The 26,078-nt window shown below is 38.1% G+C and overlaps 1 protein-coding gene across 2 annotated transcripts in view; it reads right to left on the bottom strand.

The window, feature by feature from the left end:
* The window catches only part of LPGAT1 (lysophosphatidylglycerol acyltransferase 1), a 51,653-nt gene extending 28,061 nt beyond the window's left edge, over positions 1-23,592 (bottom strand). Inside the window, exons 1-5 of one of the 2 annotated variants that reach the window (XM_081944173.1) lie at positions 23,380-23,592; positions 21,640-21,864; positions 20,401-20,668; positions 7,744-7,862; positions 5,020-5,115 (exon numbers count right to left, since the gene is read on the bottom strand). In XM_081944173.1, coding sequence (XP_081800299.1) covers positions 5,020-5,115; positions 7,744-7,862; positions 20,401-20,638 — 453 coding nt within the window. In that variant the 5' untranslated portion in view covers positions 20,639-20,668; positions 21,640-21,864; positions 23,380-23,592. Of the gene's footprint in view, positions 1-5,019; positions 5,116-7,743; positions 7,863-20,400; positions 20,669-21,639; positions 21,865-22,843; positions 23,046-23,379 lie in introns of those variants that run through there. The other variant, XM_081944174.1, reaches the window with a different exon arrangement.
* Positions 23,593-26,078: the final 2,486 nt, after the last annotated feature.

Here is a 26,078-nt window from a genome sequence, read left to right as displayed (position 1 = left end):
AATTTGTTTCCAATAAATTGTGACTTTAGGAAATAAAGTAAACATGAAATTAATATAAAGTAAACATAAAATTAATATAAAGTAAACATGAAATTAATATAAAGTAAACATGAAATTAATATAAAATATTTTAAGGATTTCAGTTTCCTTTTTCAAAGCTAGGTTCAAACATTGCAATAAGGTATAATATGCTTTGATTAGAACTTAATATGAAGTATGTATGGATTTTTAAATAAGATATGCCATGGCTTCTAACACTGTATGATGAGGGATCCTTGATGTTCTCTGATCTTGGTTGTTTTCTTACAGATATTTCATTACCCAAACTAGGTAACATCATCAGTGCTAGTAGGGAGTGGTCTTAGAAGTTCTTTGGTTGGACTGTTTACTGTTATCTTGTTTGACTTTCCTTGATTGGGGTATTGTTTAGTTCTTGATTGTTGGTCTGATGTTAAACTTGGTGTTAATCTATGCTCATGTGGGTGTTGATTGCTGGTGGAGAGGTATTTCGGCCTTTTTGTTTGTTGATTGTCTTCCTTGCACAGTACATAGATGTTGTACATATCTATGTCTCTTAATGGCCAATTTGTCAGAATGCCAGGTTTACAAGAATTCTCTAGCGTTTTTGGGCCTGACTTGGTGTAGGACGGTCACAATTTTCCAGTTGAAACTATGGATAAGTCTGTCCATATGTTGTGAAATTTCATCATGTCTGGATAATGATAGATACATTCTGCTAAATCTTATGCCTGTTTGTCCTGCATAGTAGCTTTGCAATCTTTACACTATAGGTTGTATATGACTCTTGTTTTTTCTTCTGGGGCTGCTCGATCTTCTGGTTCACATAGGATGTTTTGGAGAGCTTTAGTAAGTTTATTTGCTGCGCTGATGCCATGTGGTAGTAATTGTCTGTTAGTGGTTTCTGAGATGATATTGACGTATGACAATGTTATCCTTTTTATGGCTTGTGTTGGTTGTGCTATATTGGGTTGAATAGTCAATTCTCAAGCATAAACATACTGCAGCCACCCAGAACAGCAGAAAAAGGAAACAACGTCTATACAACATCTTCCAACAAAATGGATATCCATGCAACTTCATCAAAAAGTGCCTAACTTAACAAGCCAAATGAACAAAAAGATCAAAATAGCTCCCCACCAGCAAACAACACTCAGATGAACATAGATTAAAACCAAGATTAACATCAGACTAATAATCAAGAAGTAAATTTTTATGACCCTGTAATTCCTTGTTTCGGGATGGAGTCAGGGTGACTGAATGAAGCTGAGCTTTTTACTGGCCAGATGCCCATGGGAAGACGTCTAGTCCATCTTGCCGCTGAATCAAGAACTACACAATATCCCAATCAAATAACTGCAAAACAAGCTCAGAGTAAACAGCCCACAAAAAAGCCACCAAGACCACTCCCACCAATACTGACAGGACAAGTCACTGGAATATGAACTGAGAGCAAACTCAACTCCCTACTAGCACTGATGATGTTATCTAGTTTGGGCAATGAAACATCTGCAAGAAAACAACAGAGCTCAGAGAGTACCATCTCAATCCTTAACTATGAATATTTTCCTTTATCAGTATATTGTATGATTTCATACAAAGTGTTTAGATTAAGAGTATTATTAGAAATTAGATACAAAAGCAAATAATGAAGTTGTCCATTATTTAAGCAAGAAGATATTCATATATTTTGTAGTTACAAGCCACACGATACATATTGACTTCTACACTTCACTAACAAGTAATGGTAAAATAATAATACTATTCACAGAACTGAAAGAAAGATAGCTTTCATTCAAGTTTAGAGAATACTTTATGGCCTGGCACCAAGTTACCATCAGGGACGTAGTCACCCACTAGAATTGAACTGATCAAGTTGCTGTCTCAAGCAGTTTGCGGAAGGGGAAAAACCTCAGAGGTGCTATTTTGGCCACTTAAGCAAGCACTTATTTGAATTGCCTTACAGACGCATCTGAAAACAGAACTCTTCCAGAAGGTGTTTTGAAATATGACATCAGGATTTTTGCTTTATTCTATATGTGTGTGTTTTCTATTTTTAACTTCCTCCATTCCCTCCACTAACCAGAAGGATTAAGAATGATCTTTCGCTCAAGGAAACTGAAAAGGAACCTCCTCAGATGCCAAGAGTGGCACCCGAGGAGAACTACATGGAGAATGCTTTGATAGGTTGTCACTTGTCCCGGTGAAAATACTATTCAGATTCCCAATCTCCATGAATGGTCACTAGGTGTACATACTAGTAAAGATGACTGCGCACCAACTGTGGATTAATTATTGTATTCTCATAAAGCAATCAGTCTTGTGGGATTGTGATAGGACATAAATGAAATAAAATGATTTATATAAATTATGCAAATTTAAAATTATTTCTTTCCTATGCATATTTCTAAGTTTCCTAGCATTAAGGTTCAAGTTAGGAGATGGGCAAAGATCGAATCACTTCTTACAAAAAGTATCCTATTTCTACAAATGATCTTACGTACATGTACACTGGACGTAAGCAGGAAGCTTCAGCTTTTAGAAATAATTCTCACCCTTCCTTAACCTAGAAAAAGCATCCAAAACCTGAAAAAGCATCATGAGATGAGCTTTATGTTAAAAAATAATATGTTTAATCTTTTCAAACAATAAAAAAGTGAACACATAATCTGTTCAACCGGGTAAATAAAGCTAATGTAATTACCCTTTTCATTTCATACTCTTGTTATGCACTAATCCAGTTAAAAGTACACTTGCCACAGAACAGGCAATCAAATTAAATTTAATTATTTGTGAATTAATCATTCTTCCATTTCTCCCTGTAGCCCAACAAGGTAGACCAGATTAAAAAAAAACAATGCCACATAGATCAAGATTTTTGTTGTAACAAATTAATAGGTCCTCCTCTATTTTTATCTTCATGTGAGCTAGAGAGGGGCCTGCCTGTCATGTTAATTCAATCCACTCTTATCTGACCATTGCAGTGGTGGGTTGCAGGCAGAACGCCCCGGTACGGGCGTACCGGAGCCTAACTGGAGCACTGGGTACCGTTCTGGTATGGTGCTCCGAAGGGCCTACCCGCGCTCCTTACCTGTCTTTAAAGCCTTCGGTGCTTCCTCACACGCGCATAGTGCATACAGTGCCTGCGCAACGCTCTGCCAAGTAGCTGGAGCATCGCGGAGGCGTCACTGGAAGGTAAGACGCATGTGTGTGCACGTTCATATGGAGGACACCGGGCCCCATTGCAACAATGCCTGTTGCAACGAGATCCGGAACCCACCATTGGACCATTGCTATGATATGGACTCTTCCTTCTGCCTTCAAGGTCATTCCCTATATCCTCTATATTTCCCCCATTGACACCATTTTACTTGTTTGGGAATAAATCCAATCGAAATATTTTATTGTCATTATTAACTTTGCTGCTAGCTTTATAATTAATTGCTAAGTCTCCCAAGCTCAACAATTTCTAGCCAAATGGGAATTAATATTCAAAGGCTCTAAACTCTGTTCATTTCTTTCTTACATTTTCCCATGGAAACCTAGTGTGATCAGAAACAGAAAGAGAGAAGAAACTATCTGTTATAGAACTGAACTATACCTAAAGAAGAGCAGGAAATAGATATCAAAATTTGCAGGGCTATGATCACAATAGTTTGAACCTTGTGGTCTGAAGTTAGGCTACTTCCATTCTCCAGCTACTCTCTAAGATAGTCCATTAGGAAATGTTATTTTTCAACTTCACTCTTCTTTCTCCAGGGACCATTTTTTTTTTGTCTTTAACTTATAGCCTATATGTTCACTTTAATCCTTTTGAAGTTTATAGCTGTTTGTTCTTATTACTTTTTTCTGTCTTTCACTTACTTTTTCTGCATTGTTGAACAGGAAACAAGTTTCCAAAAAGCAGAATATTGTCTGTCTAATAATAAATAAATAATAATAAATATACTGTATCTTAGAGTTTGCTAAATGAATAATTAAGTAAACGTATTCTACAAAAGTCACTCAATTGGGTTTCTTTGCCTACATGGCTACTATGCAGATCAAATTGTAAATGAAGAGATTGATATGATTTATAAGATAGATTTCTGGGAGATGAATTTTACAGTTTAAACAACCCTCTCCAAATCTGTAATTCTATGAAGAATATAAATGTTTTGTATATCAAGGATATATTATTACAATTTCTGGTCCCCTGACATTTAAGGATGCAAAATATTCTGTTCCACTCCAGTTTCCAAGAATCATCTGTATGTGTAAAAACACTAAACCTTTAAGATAAATGTATTTTACAGTTTTTAAAATGAGTTGTCCAGAGTTGTCTGAAAGGTAGGCGGCTATATAAATGTTTTAAATAAATAAGTATGGGACACACCTGGCATATAGAGAAAGTCATTCAGGTAAAGTCAAAATATGGATTAATATTTTATTTTTTACAAAGTTTGTATTCACTTGTTCCTATCTTACATTAGATTAGAAACTTGTGACAAACCATGTTTCCCAAAAAGCATAGTTTGCTATAAACAGAGGTCTTGTATTTCTAAGTGGGTAAAGAAAATAAATGGCACATGTCTACAGTACACCAAACCAGCATTCCTAGTAGTTTCTGTGTGTTTCTCCACATTCTGTTAATTTTTTCTTTAATTGTTGACACTAATTGAAATGGATTTCAATTTAATATATAGCAATAGCAACGCAATCACACTTAGATTTATATACTGCCCCATAGTACTTTACAGCACTCTCTAGGTGGTTTACAGAGTCAACATATTCCAAGAACACCAATTGGGGTCCTCATTTTCCTGATATTGGAAGGATGTAAGGCTGAATCAACTTTGAGCCTGTCAGTATTGAACTTTGGGCTGTGGGCAAGTTAGCCTATAATACTGCATTCTAACCATTGAGCCACCAAGGCTCTTCATATACACTGACAATCATAGCAAGATACAAATAAATATTTAAGAAAGCAGATCTAACTATTTAAATATTTGTAGTTCTTGCCTGTCTTATAAAGAAGTCTCCATGAATCAGCGATACAATTCCAAAATTTGTGTATTTAAATATATGATCCATCAGCCACATCATCCGACGAACAACCTGGGAAAATTGAGATAAGAAATAGTGTGCATTCTGCATATAAACAAAACAAAAATCAGAGATAGATTTTCTGTTCCATAGAAGCAAATGTATAAAAATACAAAAATATGTTTGCTGTTAAATAGAAAACTGAATACAAATTGCATTCTTATAATGTTCATATAAATGGTTTTACTAAAAGCTTATTATCTTTCAAAAAGTATTTACTAAAGCAATATTCTTTCAATATATTTCTCCTTCTTCCTAAAATCCTCACTGTCACTTTATATAAAATCAACAGATAGCTATTTCTTCACTATCTTGGATAAATCATATTATTTAAAATCAACTTTCATTAATTAAAAATTTTAAAGCTCTCACACTATCTTTATTTCTATATGAGCATTTTACTTTTTTAAATTTCAGGTAAGAAAAATCAAGAGAACACAAAGCAAACATGTAGATGGTAGACAGGATTTGCAAAACATATTGATTATTCAAAAAATATACCTACACAATAATACTTTTTAGGATATTTAAACCTTTCTATTTTAGAGAGCATTCATTTACAATGTTGACTTAATTTTTAAAATTTGTGTAGATGTACAAAGTTGACAAAGTTAAACTTATTCTTGTATTATACCCATCACATTCATTTTGAACATGCCATTATTATGTTCTCTATTTTATTTGTCCCATTTTGAATGACATAATTTCTTATGCTACAAAAATGAGATAAGAAAAAAACATGAGGACCAAATTAGGGTATCTAATTGCCATCGCCTATTTCCCAATTTAAAAATCTAAAACAAAAACAGATATGTAAAAGAATATAGGTAGCCCACAAGTTTCAATAGCAACTGGGATTGCTGTTGCTAAGCATTGTGAATATAATACATGTCACATGACCACATTATTTAGCAATGGCAATCCATGTAGCCCCAGTTGCCACTATAACCTCCAGATATGTAAGCTATTAAACAGATAAGCAATATTACACTGATGATACTCAGCTTTATGACTTTCTACCATTAAATTCAATCAGCACTTTTGAATTTTCTTACGTTCAAAAATGGGATGGATGACAGAAAAAGAGAAAAATAACCAGTTGAATTAGATGAAGACAAGATGAAAAGATTGTAAACAGGACTTGGGGACTGAGGTTCAACCTCTTGGATAAAATTGCATTCTCCTTAAAAGATCAGAATCCATGCGGGAATGTTTCTTGACCTTAGCTATGAGTGGATTCTTTAGCGACAGACAGAAAGGGGGATCTTACATAACCTCATCTAAGGTACCAACTCCATCCTTCCTGCGACAGTCAAACTTGACTGCTTTTTCATGCCCTGGTTACATCCCATCTTGAGTGCTGAAATATGCTCAACTGTATATTTCATTATCCTTGAAAAGTATTTGAAAATTTAAGTTAGTAGAAAATGCTATGGTGTAAGATAGGGATTCAAATTATGCCTCTGCTGAAAAATCTGTACTGATAGTCATTTCCTTACTGGGCACAATTGTCAATCAACTTTATAGTCTTTAAAAGTAAAACCCTGATTACCTAAGGGTCAGTTTCACCTATTACAAACTTCTCATATTTGTAAGATCACAAATATAGGTCCACTTAAATATATCTATACTATCTAAGGCTCATGTTTTTGGCATGTGGGAGTGGCTCTTCTCTTGCTATGGCACTCACTCCCTTAGCATTTACACCTGGCCCCAATTCTCTCAGGGTTTAGAAAATTTGTAAAGGTGCATGCCTTCCATCAGACTCTTAACTGTCCGATGATTTGATTATTTCCTTTTTTAAATGTCTATTTTAGCTTCAATACAGTAGTTCTTGACTTATGAACACAATTGAGTCCAACATTTCTATTGCTAAGTAAGAAAGTTAAGTGAGTTTAGCCTCTTTTTACAACCTTTCTTGCCATAGTTGTTAAGTGAATCACTGCAGTTGTTAAGTTAGTAACAGAACTGTTAAGTGAACCACCCTTCCCCATTAACTTTGGTTGTCAGAAGGTTGCAAAAGGTGATCACATGACCCAGAGAACCTACAATTGTCATAAATACATATCAGTTGCCAAGCATCTGAATTTTGATCACATGACCGTGGGGATGCTACAATGGTTATAAGTGTGAAAAATGGTAGTAACTTTTTTCAATGCCATTTCTAACTTTAAACAGTCACAAATGGTTGTAAGTTGAGGACTACCTGTACTCAAATTTTTATTTTTATTTATTATCTTGACTGACATCAGAGCAGGTAGGTAGGTATAGACCAGGGCTGTCAAACACCTGGCCTGTGGGCTGGATGCGTCACGCATTGGCCACGCCCTGTTTAGCGAACGGTAAAAACGTCCCAATACGCTGTGACAATGTGAGTTTGACATCCCTGGGATAGACAGAGACAGACAGACAGACTGACTGACTTTAATGCTGCCTGACCTGAACACTTGCATGTCCTGCTTCTACAGCACATACATGTAAATAATATAAGTTAAGAAGATACAGAAATATAAAACATGATTAAAGTATTGGATGGACATAGGTTTTATGCATGAGTCTTCTAATGTTATATTTCTGAAAAAAGTACCCAGATTGTTCAACAAGTACAGTTTATCAATAATATCTATCAAAGTAGCATACCGTGCCTTTGTCTTGAAGGCACATCATTAGAGTGCAAATATCTCCAGTTGCTTGATGGTTCACCAGCATCAAAGCTTCATCTTCTGAAAGTGTTCTAATATCATCTCCCCATTCCATGACTGTGCAAAAACAGAACAGATTTAATTAAAATAATGCTCACTTACACAAATTTAAAATAGATGATAGCAATTCATGTTTCATATTCCAACAAATTACAATACATTGATTTGTAAATTTTAATTACTTCACCTATAATACACAAATTATAAAAAACAAAGACTTATAAAATGAGGCAAAACTAAAATGTAGCAATCTTGTAGTAAAATTTCTAAATCCAGAAACAAACACTATGTTTTCCATTTTAAAATTTGTAAATTATTATATATTGAACATGTATGAAAAAACTATCGTTGAAAATAAGTAAAACAATGATAAGGCAAGAAAAAATGAAGGCTTATAAAGATGAGGCAAAATTAAAATGTAGTAATCTGGCAGGTAAATTTCTAAATCCAGAAACAAGTACCCTAGATTTTCCATTTTTAAATTTGTAAATTATTATGCACTATATATTGAACATATATGTCGAAACTATTCAACTATCTTTCAAAATACGTATTTTTCGGAGTATAAGACATACCTTTTCCCACCCTAAAAGAGGGTGGAAATGTTGGTGCATCTTATACCCCGAATACAGCCATTTTTGGCATCCGGAAACCCCGCCCCGTGCATCTCATTTCTCTTGAGGGACAATCACACACAGTTTCTGCTGGCGTGCTGTGGGCTTTCTGAAACTCCGGACGGGCTCAATCTTCCTAAAGGGTAAGGCTTTTATCGATCTCAAATCTGCTTTTTTCTACCCCTCCCATGGCAGAGCAGGACTAAACATATCTCTCTAAGTTTTATTTTTTTTCCCCCTTCCCTCTGACCGGTGGCGATGCAGAGCCGCTTCACCCAAGGAGTGGCAGTCGTCTTGCTTCTTCTGTTCAGCGAGCAGGGAAAGACCGAGCCCATCCAGAGTTTCGGAAAGCCCACAGCACAGTGTAGCAGCTTCCTCCATGCGCCCCCCGCCTTCTCCCCCCCACAATTTGCAATCACAGCACAATCTTCACTCACGCAAGTGGAAATCATCCTGCGCCCGCAATTTAGGGAACCTGTCTTTAACAACATGGTTTTTCTTGAGGCTGGGCCCAGGTGGTCGAGGACATTCACCATGTGACAGACAGGAGTTCTCTAGGTCAGGCAGGAGTTCCTTTTTAGCCACAGCTCAGGATTTTCACCTCCCAAACCCCAGATGTATCGCATTTTTGCCCTCCCCAGCCCCCAGAAGCACTTTGCAGGCCTCCCAAACTCTCTGCATGCCGTTTTTCACAAAAAACAGTGGCCCGAGTGCTGTTTCTGGCTGCAACGGCCTCCTGCAACCCTCTGCCAGAGAAAACAGAGCTCAAGAGGGTTCGAGCTCTGTTTTCACTGACAGAGGCAGTGCAGGCCACTCCTTCACTGTTTCCAGGACAGCCCTGCGGGCCAGATCTAAGCACTCCACAGGCCGGATCTGGCCCCCGGGCCTTGAGTTTGACACCCCTGCTCTACAGGTATTACAATTATATTTTTTGCCTTTTGATAATTCACCACGATATTCAAATTAATAATGCTCTGTGATCAAGCTAAAACTCACTTTGATAACTGAGAAATATTTTGAAAAATAAAAATGTACTTAAAAATTCTGATACTAAAGCCTAAAGGCTAGATACAACCCATGAATTGTGCATGTAGAAGTAAAACTTCAAAAAACATAATATTTGAGTATTTTGAAGATAATTTCACAAATAAGAAAGAACAACATATTCAAAATAATCAGTGGTTCAGCAAAGTCCACTGCAACTAGCAAATAGTCCATTTGCTTCCTGTATTTTTTTATTATCTTTTTATCAGAAAGCACTAGTAGGAATCAATATTGAAGGGTTATTTAAAAATATTAACACACACACAACACACATAAAACAGGCTCAGACGACTTTAGCTTAAAGTACAATAAATATTACGAGGTCTTTTTTCCTTCCATCCTGAAACAAAAGGTATTTAAAGCAATTACTGAAGACTAGATTGCCATTTCTATCAACTGATGGAGAATAGCATAGGAAGTTTTTAGAAAAGTACTGATCAAACTGCCCAGATTGGCTACTACTGAAATTAAGGACAATTTAAAAAAAAAAATTAGGAAATGAAATTAATAGCTTGAAATATTTCAGATTACCAGAAACCACTTTTGAGAAGCAGCACATTTATCCTGTTATTGATTGATGGATGGATGGATGGATGGATAGATAGATAGATAGATAGTCCTAATCAAACAAAACTATTTCCAAAGAGTTTGGATTTTACCAGGCCACTGTCAGGCAGACCAGGGAGGCAATTCAACATAACTGTTACGCTTCCCAGGAGTGATCAACAAAGGTCAAACCAGGAAAACAAGGCATGTAATACTCCAGGAGATCTCAAAGAACCCAGCGTAACTTCTAAGGAACTAAATCCCTCTCTTGCATTGGCAAATGTCAATGTTCATAAGACCATCCTCAAGAAAACTACTACAACAGCTTTGTTCATGGCAAGGGTTACAAAGAGAAAGCTGCTGCTGAGAGAAGATAGTATTTGTACCTCACAATACAGCCCACAATGCGATTGGGTTTGATATGCCTGCTCTAGTGTTAATCTTGATATTACTCTCTGCTCATCCTATTGATGGCTGGTGAAGACGGTGCTTAGGTCTCTTTTTTTTTGCTTTTTGATATTCTCTTTAAAGGTATGTAGATGTTTTTCTCTATGCTAATCTTTAATCAGTCAATCAGTCACAAATTGAAATAGGGAAGAAAATGGTAAGTGAGCACCTGTCTACCCTAGATGAGTTCAAATCACCAGGACCGGATGGATTACACCCCAGAGTTCTGAAGGAACTAGCAGACGAGATCTCAGAACCACTGAATTATATCTTTCAGAGATCCTGGAACACCGGGGAACTACCAGAGGACTGGAAAAGAGCTGATGTGGTTCCCATCTTCAAAAAAGGGAAAAAATTAGATCCAGGAAACTACAGACCTATCAGCCTAACCTCAATACCAGGAAAGATTCTGGAAAAAATAATCAAGCAACGAATTTGCGAACACCTAGAAGCAAACAAAGTAATAGCCAAAAGCCAACATGGATTTGTCAAAAACAGATCATGCCAGACTAATCTTATTGCATTCTTTGATAATGTGACAAAATTAGTGGACCAGAGGAATGCCGTTGATATAGTTTACTTGGACTTCAGTAAGGCTTTTGATAAGGTAGACCATAACCTACTACTAGATAAAGTAGAAGAATGTGGGTTAGACAGCATCACCACCAGATGGATTGGTAACTGGCTGACCAACCGCACTCAACGTGTAGTTCTCAATGGAACTGCATCTACATAGAGGGAAGTATGCAGTGGAGTACCCCAAGGCTCTGTTTTAGGCCCAGTACTCTTCAACATCTTCATCAATGATTTGGATGAGGGAATAAATGGGGAACTCATCAAATTTGCAGATGATACCAAGCTGGCAGGAATAGCCAACACTCCAGAAGATAGGCTTAAGATACAGAAGGATCTTGACAAACTTGAACATTGGGCACTATCTAATAAAATGAAATTCAATGGTGAAAAGAGTAAGGTTCTACATTTAGGCAACAAAAACGGAATGCACAGGTTCAGTATAGGTGATACCTTACTCAGTAGTAGTAACTGTGAAAGGGATCTTGGAGTCCTAGTGGACAACCATTTAAATATGAGCCAGCAGTGTGCAGCAGCTGCCAAAAAAGCCAACACAGTTCTAGGCTGCATCAACAGAGGGATAGAATCAAGATCACGTGAAGTGTTAATACCACTTTATAATGCCTTGGTAAGGCCACACTTGGAATACTGCATTCAGTTCTGGTCGCCACGATGTAAAAAAGATGTGGAGACTCTAGAAAGAGTGCAGAGAAGAGCAACAAAGATGATTAGGGGACTGGAGACTAAAACATATGAAGAACGGTTGCAGGAACTGGGTATGTTTAGCTTAAGAGAAAGAAGGACTAGGGGAGACATGATAGCATTATTCCAATATCTCAGAGGTTGCCACAAAGAAGAGGGAGTCAAACTATTCTCCAAAGCACCTGAGGGTAGAACAAGAAGCAATGGGTGGAAACTAATCAAGGAGAGAAGCAACTTAGAACTGAGGAGAAATTTCCTGACAGTGAGAACAATTAATCAGTGGAACAGCTTGCCTCCAGAAGTTGTGAATGCCCCAACACTGGAAGTCTTTAAGAAGATGTTGGATAGCTATTTGTCTGAAACGGTATAGGGTTTCCTGCCTAGGCAGGGGGTTGGACTAGAAGACCTCCAAGGTCCCTTCCAACTCTACTATTGTATTGTATTATTATTATTGTATTATTATCTAAGCACAGCTAAGTCAAATAACCTACTAACCATTTCTTTTTCAGAATGTGCACTATTTCCTTCAGAAAACACAACACAATATCCTAAGAAACATTGTGATTCATACAGACAAGAGGTTGTGGAAAGTCAGCAATCTGGCCTGCTGGAGAACTGTTCCCTTCCATCCAGTTACAGCTTCTTTTTCCTGCAAGGCCATTTATACATAGATTAGACAGAAGAACAGAGAAGAGAAGCAGTTGAAGATGTTCATTATGTTTGATTTTTAAAATTTTGATCCTATTTCTTCAGTGGGAGTGCAATCTTATCTGGAATCAATCTTAAAATCTATAAGTGGAAGATGCAAACTATCAGCTCCGAGCTTCTCAATTACATTTAAAGTTGTAAGAAAAGCAGTTAAATATTACTTTGTAAGTTCTTCCATAGGTGATGAATTCTTACTATCAGTAGAAAATGTAGATATAATAGCCATTATCTCAACTATCACAGTTCAAACTGTTCTAGCAAATAGCTATTAAAAATGTCGACACCTGGGAAAGTCAAATGCTTCCATAATAGGTAGCAGATGATATAACTGTAAAGCACATGATGCAAATGTAAGGAAAGAATTAAAGGGCAGCCGGGGGAGGGGGGGTTGTTTGATTTTTTTTCTCCCTGCCAGGGCAGTTTTCTGTATTTCATATATGAAATTTGGTGCTTGTTTTCTTTTAGGCAGAGAAGCACTGAAGAATCTAGTTATTACTGACTTTGTGGCTTCAGAACTTACTGTATTTTTCTGATTATAAGACGCACCAGAGTATAAGACGCACCATGATTTTGAAGAGGTAAATTTTAAAAAAAGTTTTTGCACTCTGCATGCCTCCCAAACCCTCTGCACGCCTCGTTTTTTGCAAAAAAAAAAGGGGGGGGGGCATGCAGAGCTTTGGGAGGCTTATAGAGTCCTCCTGGGGCCTAGGGGGGCACCAAAAACAAAAAATGGCCCATTTTTCACAAAATAAAGGGGCATGCAGAGGCTTTGGGAGGCTTGTAGAGTACTCCTGGGAGTTGGGGGGGGGGGCAAAAATGAGCAAAAATGGCCATTGCTCATTTTTGCCCTCCCCAGCCCCCAGGAGCAGTTTGGAAGCCTCCCAAAACCCCTGCACGTCCATTTTTGCAAAGGGGGCGGGATTTTGGGAGGCCAAAAATGCTGTATTCAGTGTATAAGACGCACCCAGATTTTCACTTTTTTTTTGAGGGAAAAAGGTGTGTCTTATACTCCAAAAAATAATACGGTATTAAATCCTTTAAACAAATAATTTTTTATAAAGAGAAAAATCATTTTACTAATATTGTTTCTTAATTCTACTGCAATTTGTACAACCATATTGTAAGTTCAAGAATTCTTAAACATTGTAAGAGAAATGACCAGCCCAAATGCCATAGGTCTGTTACAATTTCAGAGATACCGAACGTTCCAGAAACATCCTTTGAAAAGTAACAGAGGGAACCAACATAATCTTCAGAAGCAAACATATACAGGTGGTCCTCAACTTGCAATAGGTTGTTTAGTGACCATTCAAAGTTACAACGGCACTGAAAACAGGACTTACAACAGTTTTTCATGTTTACAACTGTTGCAGCATCCCCATGGTCACGTGCACAAAATTTAGATGCTTGGCAAGTGACTCACATTCATGATAGTTGCAGTGTTTCAGGGTGACGTAATCATCTTTTGCGACCTTCTGACAAGCAAAGTCAACGGGGGAGCCAGTTTAACTTAACAACCATGTTGCTAGCTTAACAACTGTAGTGATTCACTTAACAACGGTAGTCAGAATGATTGTAAAATAGGAAAAAACTCACTTAATATGTTTCACTTAGCATCATAAATTTTGGGCTCAACTGTGGTCATAAGTCAAGGACTATCTGTACCACCAGGAAACAACTTTATAAAAACTCTTTTTCCTTAACAAATTATGATTTCCATATATAGAAGCACTCTCAGAATTCTTCCTTGATAAGTTTGACATAATAATAATAATAATAATAATAATATAATAATAATATATTTATTTCTTAGCCGCGCCCTCTCCCGAAGGACTCGGGAGACTAATTAGAAGGACTAATTACAGTAACAAAAGTGTAATATAAAACCAACTTCTTTTTTCTCGAAGAAGCTTTATTATCCTTAGAAGTTTCAAATAAAGCCTAAAACATTTTGCGACTATTTTTGAGTAAGTATTTTTTTTAAATTTAAACCTGAAAACAAGCTATACCTTAGTAACAATTATAACAATAATTCCAAATAACTCAGGTAGACTGTTACAGGTAGTCCTTGACTTACAAGAGTTTGTTTAGTGACCATTCAAAGTTACAACAGCACTGAAGAAAAGTCACAGCTTTTTACTTATTGCCATTGCAATATCACCATGGTTACATGATCAAAATTCAGATTTTGGCAACTGACTCATGTTTATGATGGATGCAGTGACCCAGTCATATGATCATCTTTTGCAACCTTCTGACAAGCAAGGTCAATGGGGAATCCAGCTTCTTTTAACAACTGTTACTAATTTAACAACTGCAGTGATTTACTTAGCAACTGTGACAAAAAAGGTCATAATATGGGGCAAAACTCACTTAACAAATGTCTCACTTAGCAACAGAAATATTGGGCTCAATGGCAGTAGTAAGTCAAGGACTACCTGTAATGTTGTCATAAAAGAGCATGAACACACACGGACATCCTTGACTCACACCCAAGAGGTTTACTTTGCCTGGCTGAGGAAAAATGCAATTTACATGTTTGTGCTTTAGACTGTTTTATGAACTCAAGCTTTATGCCTTGTAAAGCTTGGTTTATGGCCTAGCATTGTGTTATTTTGTCATTCAATCAACAAGCCAAAAACAAATATGGTAGCTTTACAGAACTTGTCAACCAGGTCTAATTACTACTTGGGAAATCCAACATACAATGAATGCCTTACATCCATTTGATTAACTAATTAAAACATTGTGTAAAATCATTTCACCTTGAAGAATGAATAATCACAAATTTTATGTTAAACAGAGATCAACTTGCAGCCTTAAGGTTGCAATGGATATGTTATATTCAATCTCCAGACCCAATTTTTGAGAACCCAAACACCCTTTAGGTGTGTCATTGAATATACTGACAACCAAGATTTGGGGTGTATCTTAAAATATGTTTGGCTGCTAGTCACAAAAATAATCCTCAGACTTATCACATATCATTTTATAGAAATCTTCTGTTTTTATACAATGGCAATGTCCACACTTCACATCTATTGGCTATGCTGCACACATTAAAGAACATATAAAAACATGTAACAATTGTTGAAGCACATCCAGTACACCAAATACAACTGGAATAACTAAGATCTAAAAGTAGCAGGTCTGGCTACTTGGGAAGCAGTTTAGATATACCAAGTTCTGTTGTTACATATGCAAATGGGACAGCCATGCAAGAGAGTTGCATTGCATTAAAACAAATGGCCACTCCGAAATCATTTGCTTCCAAGAGGAAAAAAAGTGACACACAAACCACCTATTAAACCTGACAAAAAGTGTTTTTTTGCCTCTGCTTCACTTGAAATTCAGACTAATTAAAAATTTTGTGAAAGCAATGAACAAGTGGAGGTTTTCATTATTTGAGACAGAAGTTTGCAAGAATAACCGACATCAATATTAAAGACGTCATTATTATTGGTCCACAGATCAGATGTCATCAATGACAAGCTGTTCAAAGATCTATTAGTGTAGCCAGAGAAAATCACCTGGAAAGCATCCAAGGATGTAGTTGACAACTTGGCAACTCCAGACCACCAAACTACATTAAGCTGGTTGACAAACTTCTTACAGTATACAAGAACATGAAATACAACATGTCACTGTAGATTCATTTTCTGCAATCACACTTGGACTTCTAGGTGCAGTCAGTGCTGAACATAGTGAAAGGTTTCACCAGGACATTGCCACAATGGAAAAACATTATCAGTGCAACTGAAATCCACCAATTCTGGCCAATTTTTGGTGACACTTTAGCAAGATACATCAGACACTGAGTACAAACAAAAAATCAGCAGCAAAATGCTGTTAGCCCTGTTGAAATCATGCAGCATGTCGGAAACATTATGTGATTAAATACATTAAATACATTATAGTTATTAAAATTAATTTCATATTTCTGAAGATTTCCACATGATATAGTCATTCTGAAACTATATCTGTGTTCAGTTTGAAGTTTTCATAATCATCAAACATTTTTCAAGAAGCAAAACTTGAAAAAAAAATGATGTCCACTGATATTAATGACATTTCTACCAAAAAAGCCAATAGTGCAGTTTACCATAATTTAGAAATAACAAATAAAATAATATATTTAAAATCTCATTAGTTGTTTGATGACTGCCATATATTTGGCAATATGCAAGTATTTAAAAACTTAATCCCAGACAATTCTATCATGCTATAGTGTAGCATTGGTATGCCCATAATTTTTTGCAATCAAAAGCCTGCCTGCCTATATTCAGTAAATATATTTACTAAAGGTAGGTAGTAATAAGATACTAAAAACATTTTAGAGGATGAAATCTCCTAATATAAACTTAAAATGGTGCATTTACATCACACTTTGTTGGACTCTCCCTGTAGTCAGGACATTTCCAGGTTTAAAAATGGAAATGTCTATCCAAGGTTTTATCCACGTGTATCCAAAGTTAGTTACTAGTACTTTTACAAAGAGGACATTTTGAGGTTATTTATCCCTCTCTGTTTCCAAACCCAGAGAAAATAATTAGAATATTCATCATACAACATAGGCTTCTCCTATTGTGTGCTCTTCTTTCTTCTCTCCTTCAAGGACTTATGACAGGGGTGGGGAACCATGGCTCTTTTGCGACTTGTGGACTTCAACTCCCAGAATTCCTGAGGCAGCTATGTTGGTTCTGGAATTCTGGGAGTTGAAGTCCACAAGTCGCAAAAGAGCCATGGTTCTCCACCCCTGACTTATGAGGAACTAGAACTGTGACAGAAAGTGAGTAGAATACGTCTTTGCCAATCCTATCTCTGGTGGCTCCATCTGATCAATCTCTGTGAATTTTACATTTTAAATTATATGGAAGAAAGGTAGAGTGAACAATCTACTACATAGGTAGCTGGAAGGCTGTCCAAAATGGCTCCTCCATACAAACTGTGACTATCATCTGTTTCTTGGTATGTGTCACTAAGGTAGGTAACTTACTCATTGTTCCTATCAGATTCAGTTGAACATTTTCAAACTGAATTGCATATGAAGTGCAAACCAAAATATCCTAGATATATGACTGAATATTTGTGACATATTGTTATGCCATATTTGTTAACATTCATATTAGTGTCACACATAATATAAACCTGCCGAATTAATTTATAGAACACCAAACTAATTTGAAGATGAATACTGGCAGATTGCCTTATACAATACAGTATTATAAAACTCATTTTTAATTATTAACATTTTCTGACAACTCCTATCAGAATAAACTTAGACAACTTTTGGGTGGCATGAACTATACTTAATTGCTTTGAAAATAGCACAGCCATATTTTAGGGCTCCACAACAGCTTTTTAAATTTTCTATCTTAAACTGCACTGCTGAAATTCACTACTTGAGCTGCTAAAATTAATAGAGGTTGCATAAGGTTGTATTTTATAAATACCCATATTGTATATTAGCCCAAAATTGTATGATGAAAAACACCAACATACAACTTTTTATTTTAAAATGTCCAGATATCAGAGAAAATAGTACATATTTAAAACAGATACATAATCACAGGTAAGAGTATATCCCTTCAAATATTTTTAAAATACACCCTTTATTTTAAAAATTAGTTGTCTTAAGCATGAAGAACTATTACCTACAGATCATGCCAACTGCAATAATGTGTTGACAATGCTGCATTTACAGAGGAATTTCTCTTTATCAATTACTTACTAGCAGAAGTTATATAAATTTCTTTCATGCAGCATCCACTGATCTTTCATGAATTATGTTGATTATGTGTGTGTATATAATTCACAAACATAATAATTAGCATGGTACAGTAATTAAATATGACCTGGATGGCATGAGAATTACATGGATATAGAGCAGGTATCAAAATCATACTGAATGTGTGCTTATCAACAGACATTCACTATACTGGAATGAAGTATCAGTTGAAATACCATAGAATTTGGCCATCCTCACATTTTTAAATATTTTTAGTTCAGGCTTAATTCAGAAGATAGAGAATACTTATTATAGATCTGGTGGACCCAAAAATGATGGAACAGCTTATATTCTAGAAGACAGAAGCAATTAAAATGTTTTTGATTTATTAGATAAGAGGGCTGAAAATAATATTTTTTTTAGAGAGAGAGCAAAAACCAAATGTACAGATATGAACTTGACAATATCTGATCTTGCAATAGTGCATGAATGTCAAACTTGCGGCATCATGTTGCTTCACATAATGACATTTTGCGACATTTTGCCCTTTTGTGGAGCTGGGGTAGGCACGACCTGTGTGTGATGCATTTGGCCTGTGGGCCACCTATTTGACATTCCTGCAATAGTGATTTAAGTGAATGAGTCACCAGTGCGATGTGGCTGCAAAAAAGGCAAATGCAATATATCAACAGAACTATGGTTTCCAAACCGTAAACAATTCTACTTTAGTCCTACTTATTCGTTCTCACCAGAAATCTGTCATCTCCAATCATCATACTTTGCAGAATTAGCCAAATTGGATCAAGTTCAAAAAACAGCAATGAAAATTATCATGAGATTAGAAATTAAATTCTATGAGGATAGACAGAAGGAATTAGATATGTTTTGCCTTAAGACAACTGAGAGAGGAGATGAGAAAACTTTTCTAAGAGCCAGAAAAGGTACAAATACAGAACATCAAGATCTGTCCTCCATCAACCCAAAAAGATACAGAATGATGAAATTAGGTTACAAGACAGCAAATGTCAGCTGAATGGCAAGAAGAAAATCCTAACAGAAAGAGCAGTTTAACAGTATACCCACTTATTCAAAGAAACACTTTTCATTCCCCCAAAAGTGGATGAGTTCAGCAGCAGATATATACAACCAATTTATCACTGTTTTCATATGAATTCTTCCTTTGAACAGAGAATTGACCTTCATGGTTTAAAGGGTCTCTTTCTATTATATTATTATGACTACCTTTTTCTGTAACCATTCAAGTTATCACATTGGTTATCAACACTATTTGGATGAATATGACAATAAACAATAAAAATGAAATAGTAAAGGGTGACATTCACAGAAACATTTCCACAAACTGTTTGTGATGGTCATAAAAAAAATTATTTTAGCATTCACTGTGGCTGATTTCATGTATGAGCCTTTCATATTTTAACTATGATTTATTGAACAAATCTGATTAAATTCACACAGCTCATACACTATAGTTGACAAATCACTACAGTTAACTTTGCACAATACTATAGGCTACAAATGCAAACAAACCACTTTTTTGAATATATTCAAGCTCTGTAAGTTTCCAACCCACAAATTTCAATGCAACCCAAATAACAACACCTAGGATAGCATGCAAATTCAATATAACCTGCTCTTCCACAAAAAATGAAGCTTTCTTTTGGTAATCTACTTGAATTTGAATTCAATACAGCTTTTTTTTCTATTCAAAATCAACTTGCCTTTTTAAAAGTATCAAATAAAAGCATGTTTAAGAATGCCTTTGAGGCAAGAATGAACTAAATGAGCTTCAGAATTCATTTATATATCATGTAATATACATTGTCTGTTGGACCATCACTTTGGTACTGGGTTCTTTAGCTGCCATGTATACTTTGCACTACTTTGAGCAAGGTAGAACAATATGGACAAAAAGACAACTTAATTTGTAATACTCTGGCATTTTTTGCATCTATGCAAGAACACATACAAATATTTTAAGAATATACTAATATATCTAAACATATTTTCTGTTTGTACAATATCCTTAACTGAACTATGGTTTAATCAATTAACCAAACATTTTGTTTGCATAGCAAACTGTCTCATAAATTAACAGCACAGGTAGAGTTCATATATTCTATTAGCCTAAATGTGGTTGAGGCATGCATCATGTAATCACTGCCAGTGATTTATTCCTACATATAAATGTTTCATATCAAGAAAATGTTCTTACCTGTATATCCTGCCCACCAGCCCCAGGATGCCACCATGGCTAAAAGCCATTTAAATAATACTCCTTCGATATACCAAAACCATTTATTATCCAACAATCGAAGAGGTTGCAGTACTATCAGGTACAGAATATAGGATGGAAGAGCAACAAGGTTATTAGCAACCATGAAGCTAAATCTTAACAGTGCTTTCAGAAATATATAGCCTGCCCTTTGGGCCTTCTCCAAAGTTATAGCCATTCTTTTCACACAGAAGTTTGTAGTCTTTTCCTACAGGATAAGAAAGAGAAAAATTACTTAGCATAAAGTACACAGCTTCATGTTTTTAAAAAAATCCTTCCTGATCAAAAAGATTTTCATCTAAAATATGCTAATATATTTTGCAAGTATTTTCATGTTTTTTTCCAATTTTCTAGATGACTACATAAATATTCTCAAATCTTTTTTAAAAAAAATAAAATTCACTGCAGGCTAATGATGATGATCATTATTTATCTGTATTGTTATATTCATAACTTCTAGAAGAAATCTTACAGAGCTGTTCCTCATACCCCTAGGGTTTGTGTTTTTACAAGAATATACATTTGACAAGATTATACATTTACAAGGATATACATTTTATCTCTCAATAAAATAATTGCATATGAAGTAAATCTTCATTTTCAATGTCTTAAGTATGCCACAGCAAACATATTAAAGAAATGTACATTCCATCTGGTAACACAGAGAAACCTAATTATGTTATACAAAGGCCAGATCTTTTGAGACAAAGAATTCCCTTTGCTCTTCCTCCATAAAAAATTGTAATGATGGGTTACACATTAACATCAAGAATACTTATCTACACTTTATTTTGCAAAAGGAAATGTAGGTAAAAAGGAAAATAATGAAAACATGCAGAGCAACTATTATGCTTTTAAGGGTATGCCTTGAGATTTTAGTGTGAAGCACTATAGAAATGCTTTCTCTAAATGATTTTTAAAATGACAAACCCATTAATTAGCAACATGATTAAAATTACCTCAACTCCTAAATAACAAGGAAACAGTGAAATAAAAATACAAAAGCATCAGTTTAAATGACAAATGGAACAAAGACTAGAGGCTCCATTCCAAAGGACTTAACTAGGAGTAGGATTTACTAAATTCAATGCTTGTGTCTGGAGTATGTAGAATACTAAAGGGTTGGGGAAGGAGAATAGAAAGAAAGGTTCAGCCCACACTATTCACTGGATCACTCACCTTCTGCTGCGCAGAGGAAAGGAAACGGGAGGGCCCAGAGAGGTGGGCCTGATGGCCTTAGCAATAGAGGGGGGTGCCTTGATCGGTGGCTGCCGGTGAAGGAGAAGGAAGTGGAGGCAGTGGCTGCAACTCTGGCGGGATAACGGCGGTCTCATGGACATGGAGGTTGCTGGCCTGGACCCAACGGAATGGCCTGGGAACACTCCCTATTTCCTTTGCACTTCTCTGAGGGGGGGAAAAAACAAGCGGAGATAGATCATTAGAAGAGCCTGAAACTGCACAAATGCCCGGAGACAGCTACGTTACAAGGGACGGCGCCGTCCAGAAGACCTATCACACCCTAACAAGGTTTGCACAATATTCGGGGCCTACGGCGATTCGCGCGCCTTTCTCAAGAGAAAAGGCTGAATTCCGCCGCGAATCCCTCCGGCTGGTGTATCCGCTTCTCCTCCCGGGAGGAAGAGGGCAGCAAGCGCAACTCCCGCACCTGTTGGGGTATCGGAGCGCCGTGCGCCGTAAGGCAGGAAAAAGACGCGGAGGATGTCTTCAATCTTAGCCGCCGCTGACGAATATTTCGGATCACGGGAGACAAGCTCGAGCTCTCTCTGGACATGCACAAGTTTGCAAGGGCTTCAAAGAGAAGAGAAGCTCTACACGTGCCCTGGCCAAATAGAGAACTAAGCGTAATACTCCGCGGTGCTCAGAAGCATTCATGCTGAAGGATAGTGAGAAAATTCTGCCTCCAAACCATGAGTTTCACCATATCGTATTAAAATTAACTTCCTCCCTATAGGAGAGGTTGAAAGGGTAGATTTTCACAAGCGCCCCAGCAAGGGATAAACAGACACGAGAGGGGAGCATGGTCACTCAAGGTCTTTTCGAAAGCATCAGGAGCGACCCATTCACCCATACACTATTATTTTACATTCACAAGAAATAAAGAAAAACTGGAATCCCCCCTCACGTCCTTTAATGGAGCGGGGAGTTGCAATCCTGAACCTTTGTTTCAATTCGGGGGAAACAAAAAGGAACCTAGCGGGAACAGAGCACATTCCGGATCAAACTCGGCCACAAAGTTTATAAAGGTTGAGAATGGGTCTCGGATTGGCTCTTTCCTCCCGATTGAGAACTTCTTTCAAGGGCACTAACGTGTGCCTCCTCAGCCTCAAGTAGGGGACCTTTCACAAACTGCACCGTTGCCTACCTAGGACACTCGTGGGTCGCTCTCCTCCGACCGGCCGCCGCCGCCGTCTCCCCCCACTCCCCCGAATGAAAGCCCTGGAAAGGTCATGTTCCCGAAGAAGGCATCTCCCCGCTTTGCGCCAAAATGAGCCCAGAAAGGCAGCCGTGGACATGACGACCCTTGTCTCTTTTCAAGTTCAACCTCGGGATCCAGGGCAGCCTCCTCAAGGGCGACAGCCGCCCTCCTCCTCCTCCATCATAGCCGCCACGCCGCGCTGCTCACCCAGAGCAAGGGGAGGATCAGAAGAGAGCGCCAATGGGAAGGAAGCGCCCCAACCTCGCCTCGGGCGGCAAGCGGGGGGGGGTCCTTTCAAGGGCGCCAAGAGCCTCTGTCCCCAGCTTCTCCCCCAGGAGGGGCTGTTTCCCGAAGAGCCCCTGGGAAGCGAGGGCGCCAGCGGCTTCGGGGCTCCCTCACTTATTTCTCGCGCCACCAGTCCCTTCTCTTCCCCTCTCGAGAGGCGCCGCTCGCGGGCAAAGGATGGGTGGGGACTTTCCTACCTCCGACCAGGCGGCTTTCCTTCCAGGGCCGTTTCTGAGGAGCCCGTCGGATTCATAACGGTGGCAACCGTGGCCGCCAGGGCCCTCGCCCACCTCGACTGCCGCGAAGAGGCTGCGCCGTGACCCCTCGACGCCGCCTCTTTCTCCTGCGGCTAACTCGGCTCGCCGGCAAGTTTCGCTGGCTCTCGAGGAGGTGGAAGCGAAGGCAGGAGCAGGTCGCTCACTGCAGCAAGCCCCGCTGTCGCCGGCCGATAGCTCCCTCTAACGAGCCGAAGCTTAGCAGTCTGGCTTAGTCCGTCCCTCCGCCCGCCAGTCAGCCAAACTCCCGGCGGGCTGGGCCTCAGCAGGCCGCCTCCCTCGCAACTCCCCTCCCCGGTCCCGGAAGAGGCAGCGAAAGCGCGTTCTTCCCGCTAAAAGGAATGTGAAAGTCAGAATATCGGAGAAATCGGCCACAAGAATTGCAGCCAGTAAAAATGCAAAGAGATTTAGCAGCCCTTCCCGTTGTCCTCAGGCTTGAATGGCTGTACCGGCTGCAAGAAGAGGATATGACCTAATGATTGCCTGGGCGACCTGACAGCGCCACGGTCTTCGCACAGTTCGTGACTAGCGAGTCTTGAATTTAAAAAGTCGCGTTAGGAGATTAAGACCGATGGTGCAAAAAAGCAGCCCCACCGCCCCACGTCTCACGTGTTCTCTGAAGGCCCGGAGAGGCTGTAAGGGAAAACTTGAGCCAGGGCCTACTGAAAGGAAAACTTACTATTGTAGACAGGAATAGGCTGAGGACTAGAAGAAGGATAACAACGTATGGGGTCTGAGAGGAAGCCTTCAAAGGAAATCTTTAAAGAATATATGATGAGGTTGAGTAGTAAAACCTCTCACTGAGTTTAAGGACAAGGTGAATGACAATTCAGCCTGGTAATCCAGCAAATGAAATGGGACTAAAAAGCGTACAGTACAATTTTGGACATACTTGTAACACCATTCTACTCTAATTTTCACTGTTGTTGAAGACAGTTGGTTTTGTGTACTGAGCGGCTGAGGCAAAGGAACAGACCCAGGATTAATGCAACAACTTTGTTTTAAGTAGCAGTTGGGTGCATGCATGTCTGTGGTGACCTGCATTTTTGGCTAAAATAGGAGTGGTTATTGCATTACTTTTATTTCTGTTTATTACTTATTGTACTTTAATAAGCATTTACCTATATATGAGTAAACTGGCGCATCTACAAAGAAGAGGTAACCCCAAGGAAGTGTTGCAAAGTCTGCAAAAATTTAAACTTTATAAAAACACTAAAATAGGATATTCTGCAACAACTCGGAGAAGAATTAATATGCGCCAACTTGTTTGGGGACAACAAGCTGGAACTCTGAATGTATTCTATATTACAATTTTAAATTGTTTTCTCTATGAATCTATATGTAACCAAAACCACATAACACAAAACATAATAGCGTGATATATCTTGGAACCATGATAAACTGAACTAAAAGCATCTTATACAACATGTCATTGTTTTACATCTATATTTTCTTATGAGACATTGGGAGAAGAAAAATAAGAGTTGGCTGAATTAATTAAGGTAAATTCATTTTCCGTCTGACTCCCTCTGGTTTCAACTCAGACTTGCAGGAGCACATGTGAGTCTCTCTCTCTCTCTCTCTCTCTCTCTCTCTCTCTCTCTCTCTCTCTCTCTCTCTCCCTCCCTCCCTCCCTCCCTCCCTCCCTCCCTGTCCCTGTGTGTGTGTGTGTGTGTGTGTGTGTGTGTATGTTCCACTGATTAATTGTTCTAACTGTCAGGAAATTTCTCCTCAGTTCTAAGTTGCTTCTCTCCTTGATTAGTTTCCACCCATTGCTTCTTGTTCTACCCTCAGGTGCCTTGGAGAATAGTTTGACTCCCTCTTCTTTGTGGCAGCCCCTGAGATATTGGAACACTGCTATCATGTCTCCCCTAGTCCTTCTTTCTCTTAAGCTAGACATACCCAGTTCCTGCAACCGTTCTTCATATGTTTTAGTCTCCAGTCCCCTAATCATCTTTGTTGCTCTTCTCTGCAGTCTTTCCAGAGTCTCCACATCTTTTTTACATCATGGCGACCAGAACTGAATGCAGTATTCCAAGTGTGGCCTTACCAAGGCATTATAAAGTGGTATTAACACTTCACGTGATCTTGATTCTATCCCTCTGTTGATGCAGCCTAGAAATGTGTTTTACTTTTTTGGCAGCTGCTGCACACTGCTGGCTCATATTTAAATGGTTGTCCACTAGAACTCCAAGATCCCTCTCACAGTTACTACTATTGAGCACGGTACCACCTATACTGTACCTGTGCATTCCATTTTTGTTGCCTAAATGTGGAACCTTACTCTTTTCACCATTGAATTTCATTATTAGATAGTGCCCAATATTCAAGTTTGTCAAGATCCTTCTGTATCTTAAGCCTATCTTCTGGAGTGTTGGCTATTCCTGCCAGCTTGGTGTCATCTGCAAATTTGATGAGTTCCCCATTTATTCCCTCATCCAAATCATTGATGAAGATGTTGAAGAGTACTGGGCCTAAAACAGAGCCTTGGGGTACTCCACTGCATACTTCCCTCTATGTAGATGCAGTTCCATTGAGGACTACATGTTGAGTGCGGTTGGTCAGCCAGTTACATATCCATCTGGTGGTGATGCTGTCTAACCCACATTCTTCTACTTTAT

The sequence above is a fragment of the Natrix helvetica genome (assembly GCF_964273705.1).
Source record: "Natrix helvetica genome assembly, chromosome: 2".
NCBI lineage: Eukaryota > Metazoa > Chordata > Lepidosauria > Squamata > Natricidae > Natrix > Natrix helvetica.
This window is presented reverse-complemented; position numbering and strand designations above follow the sequence as displayed.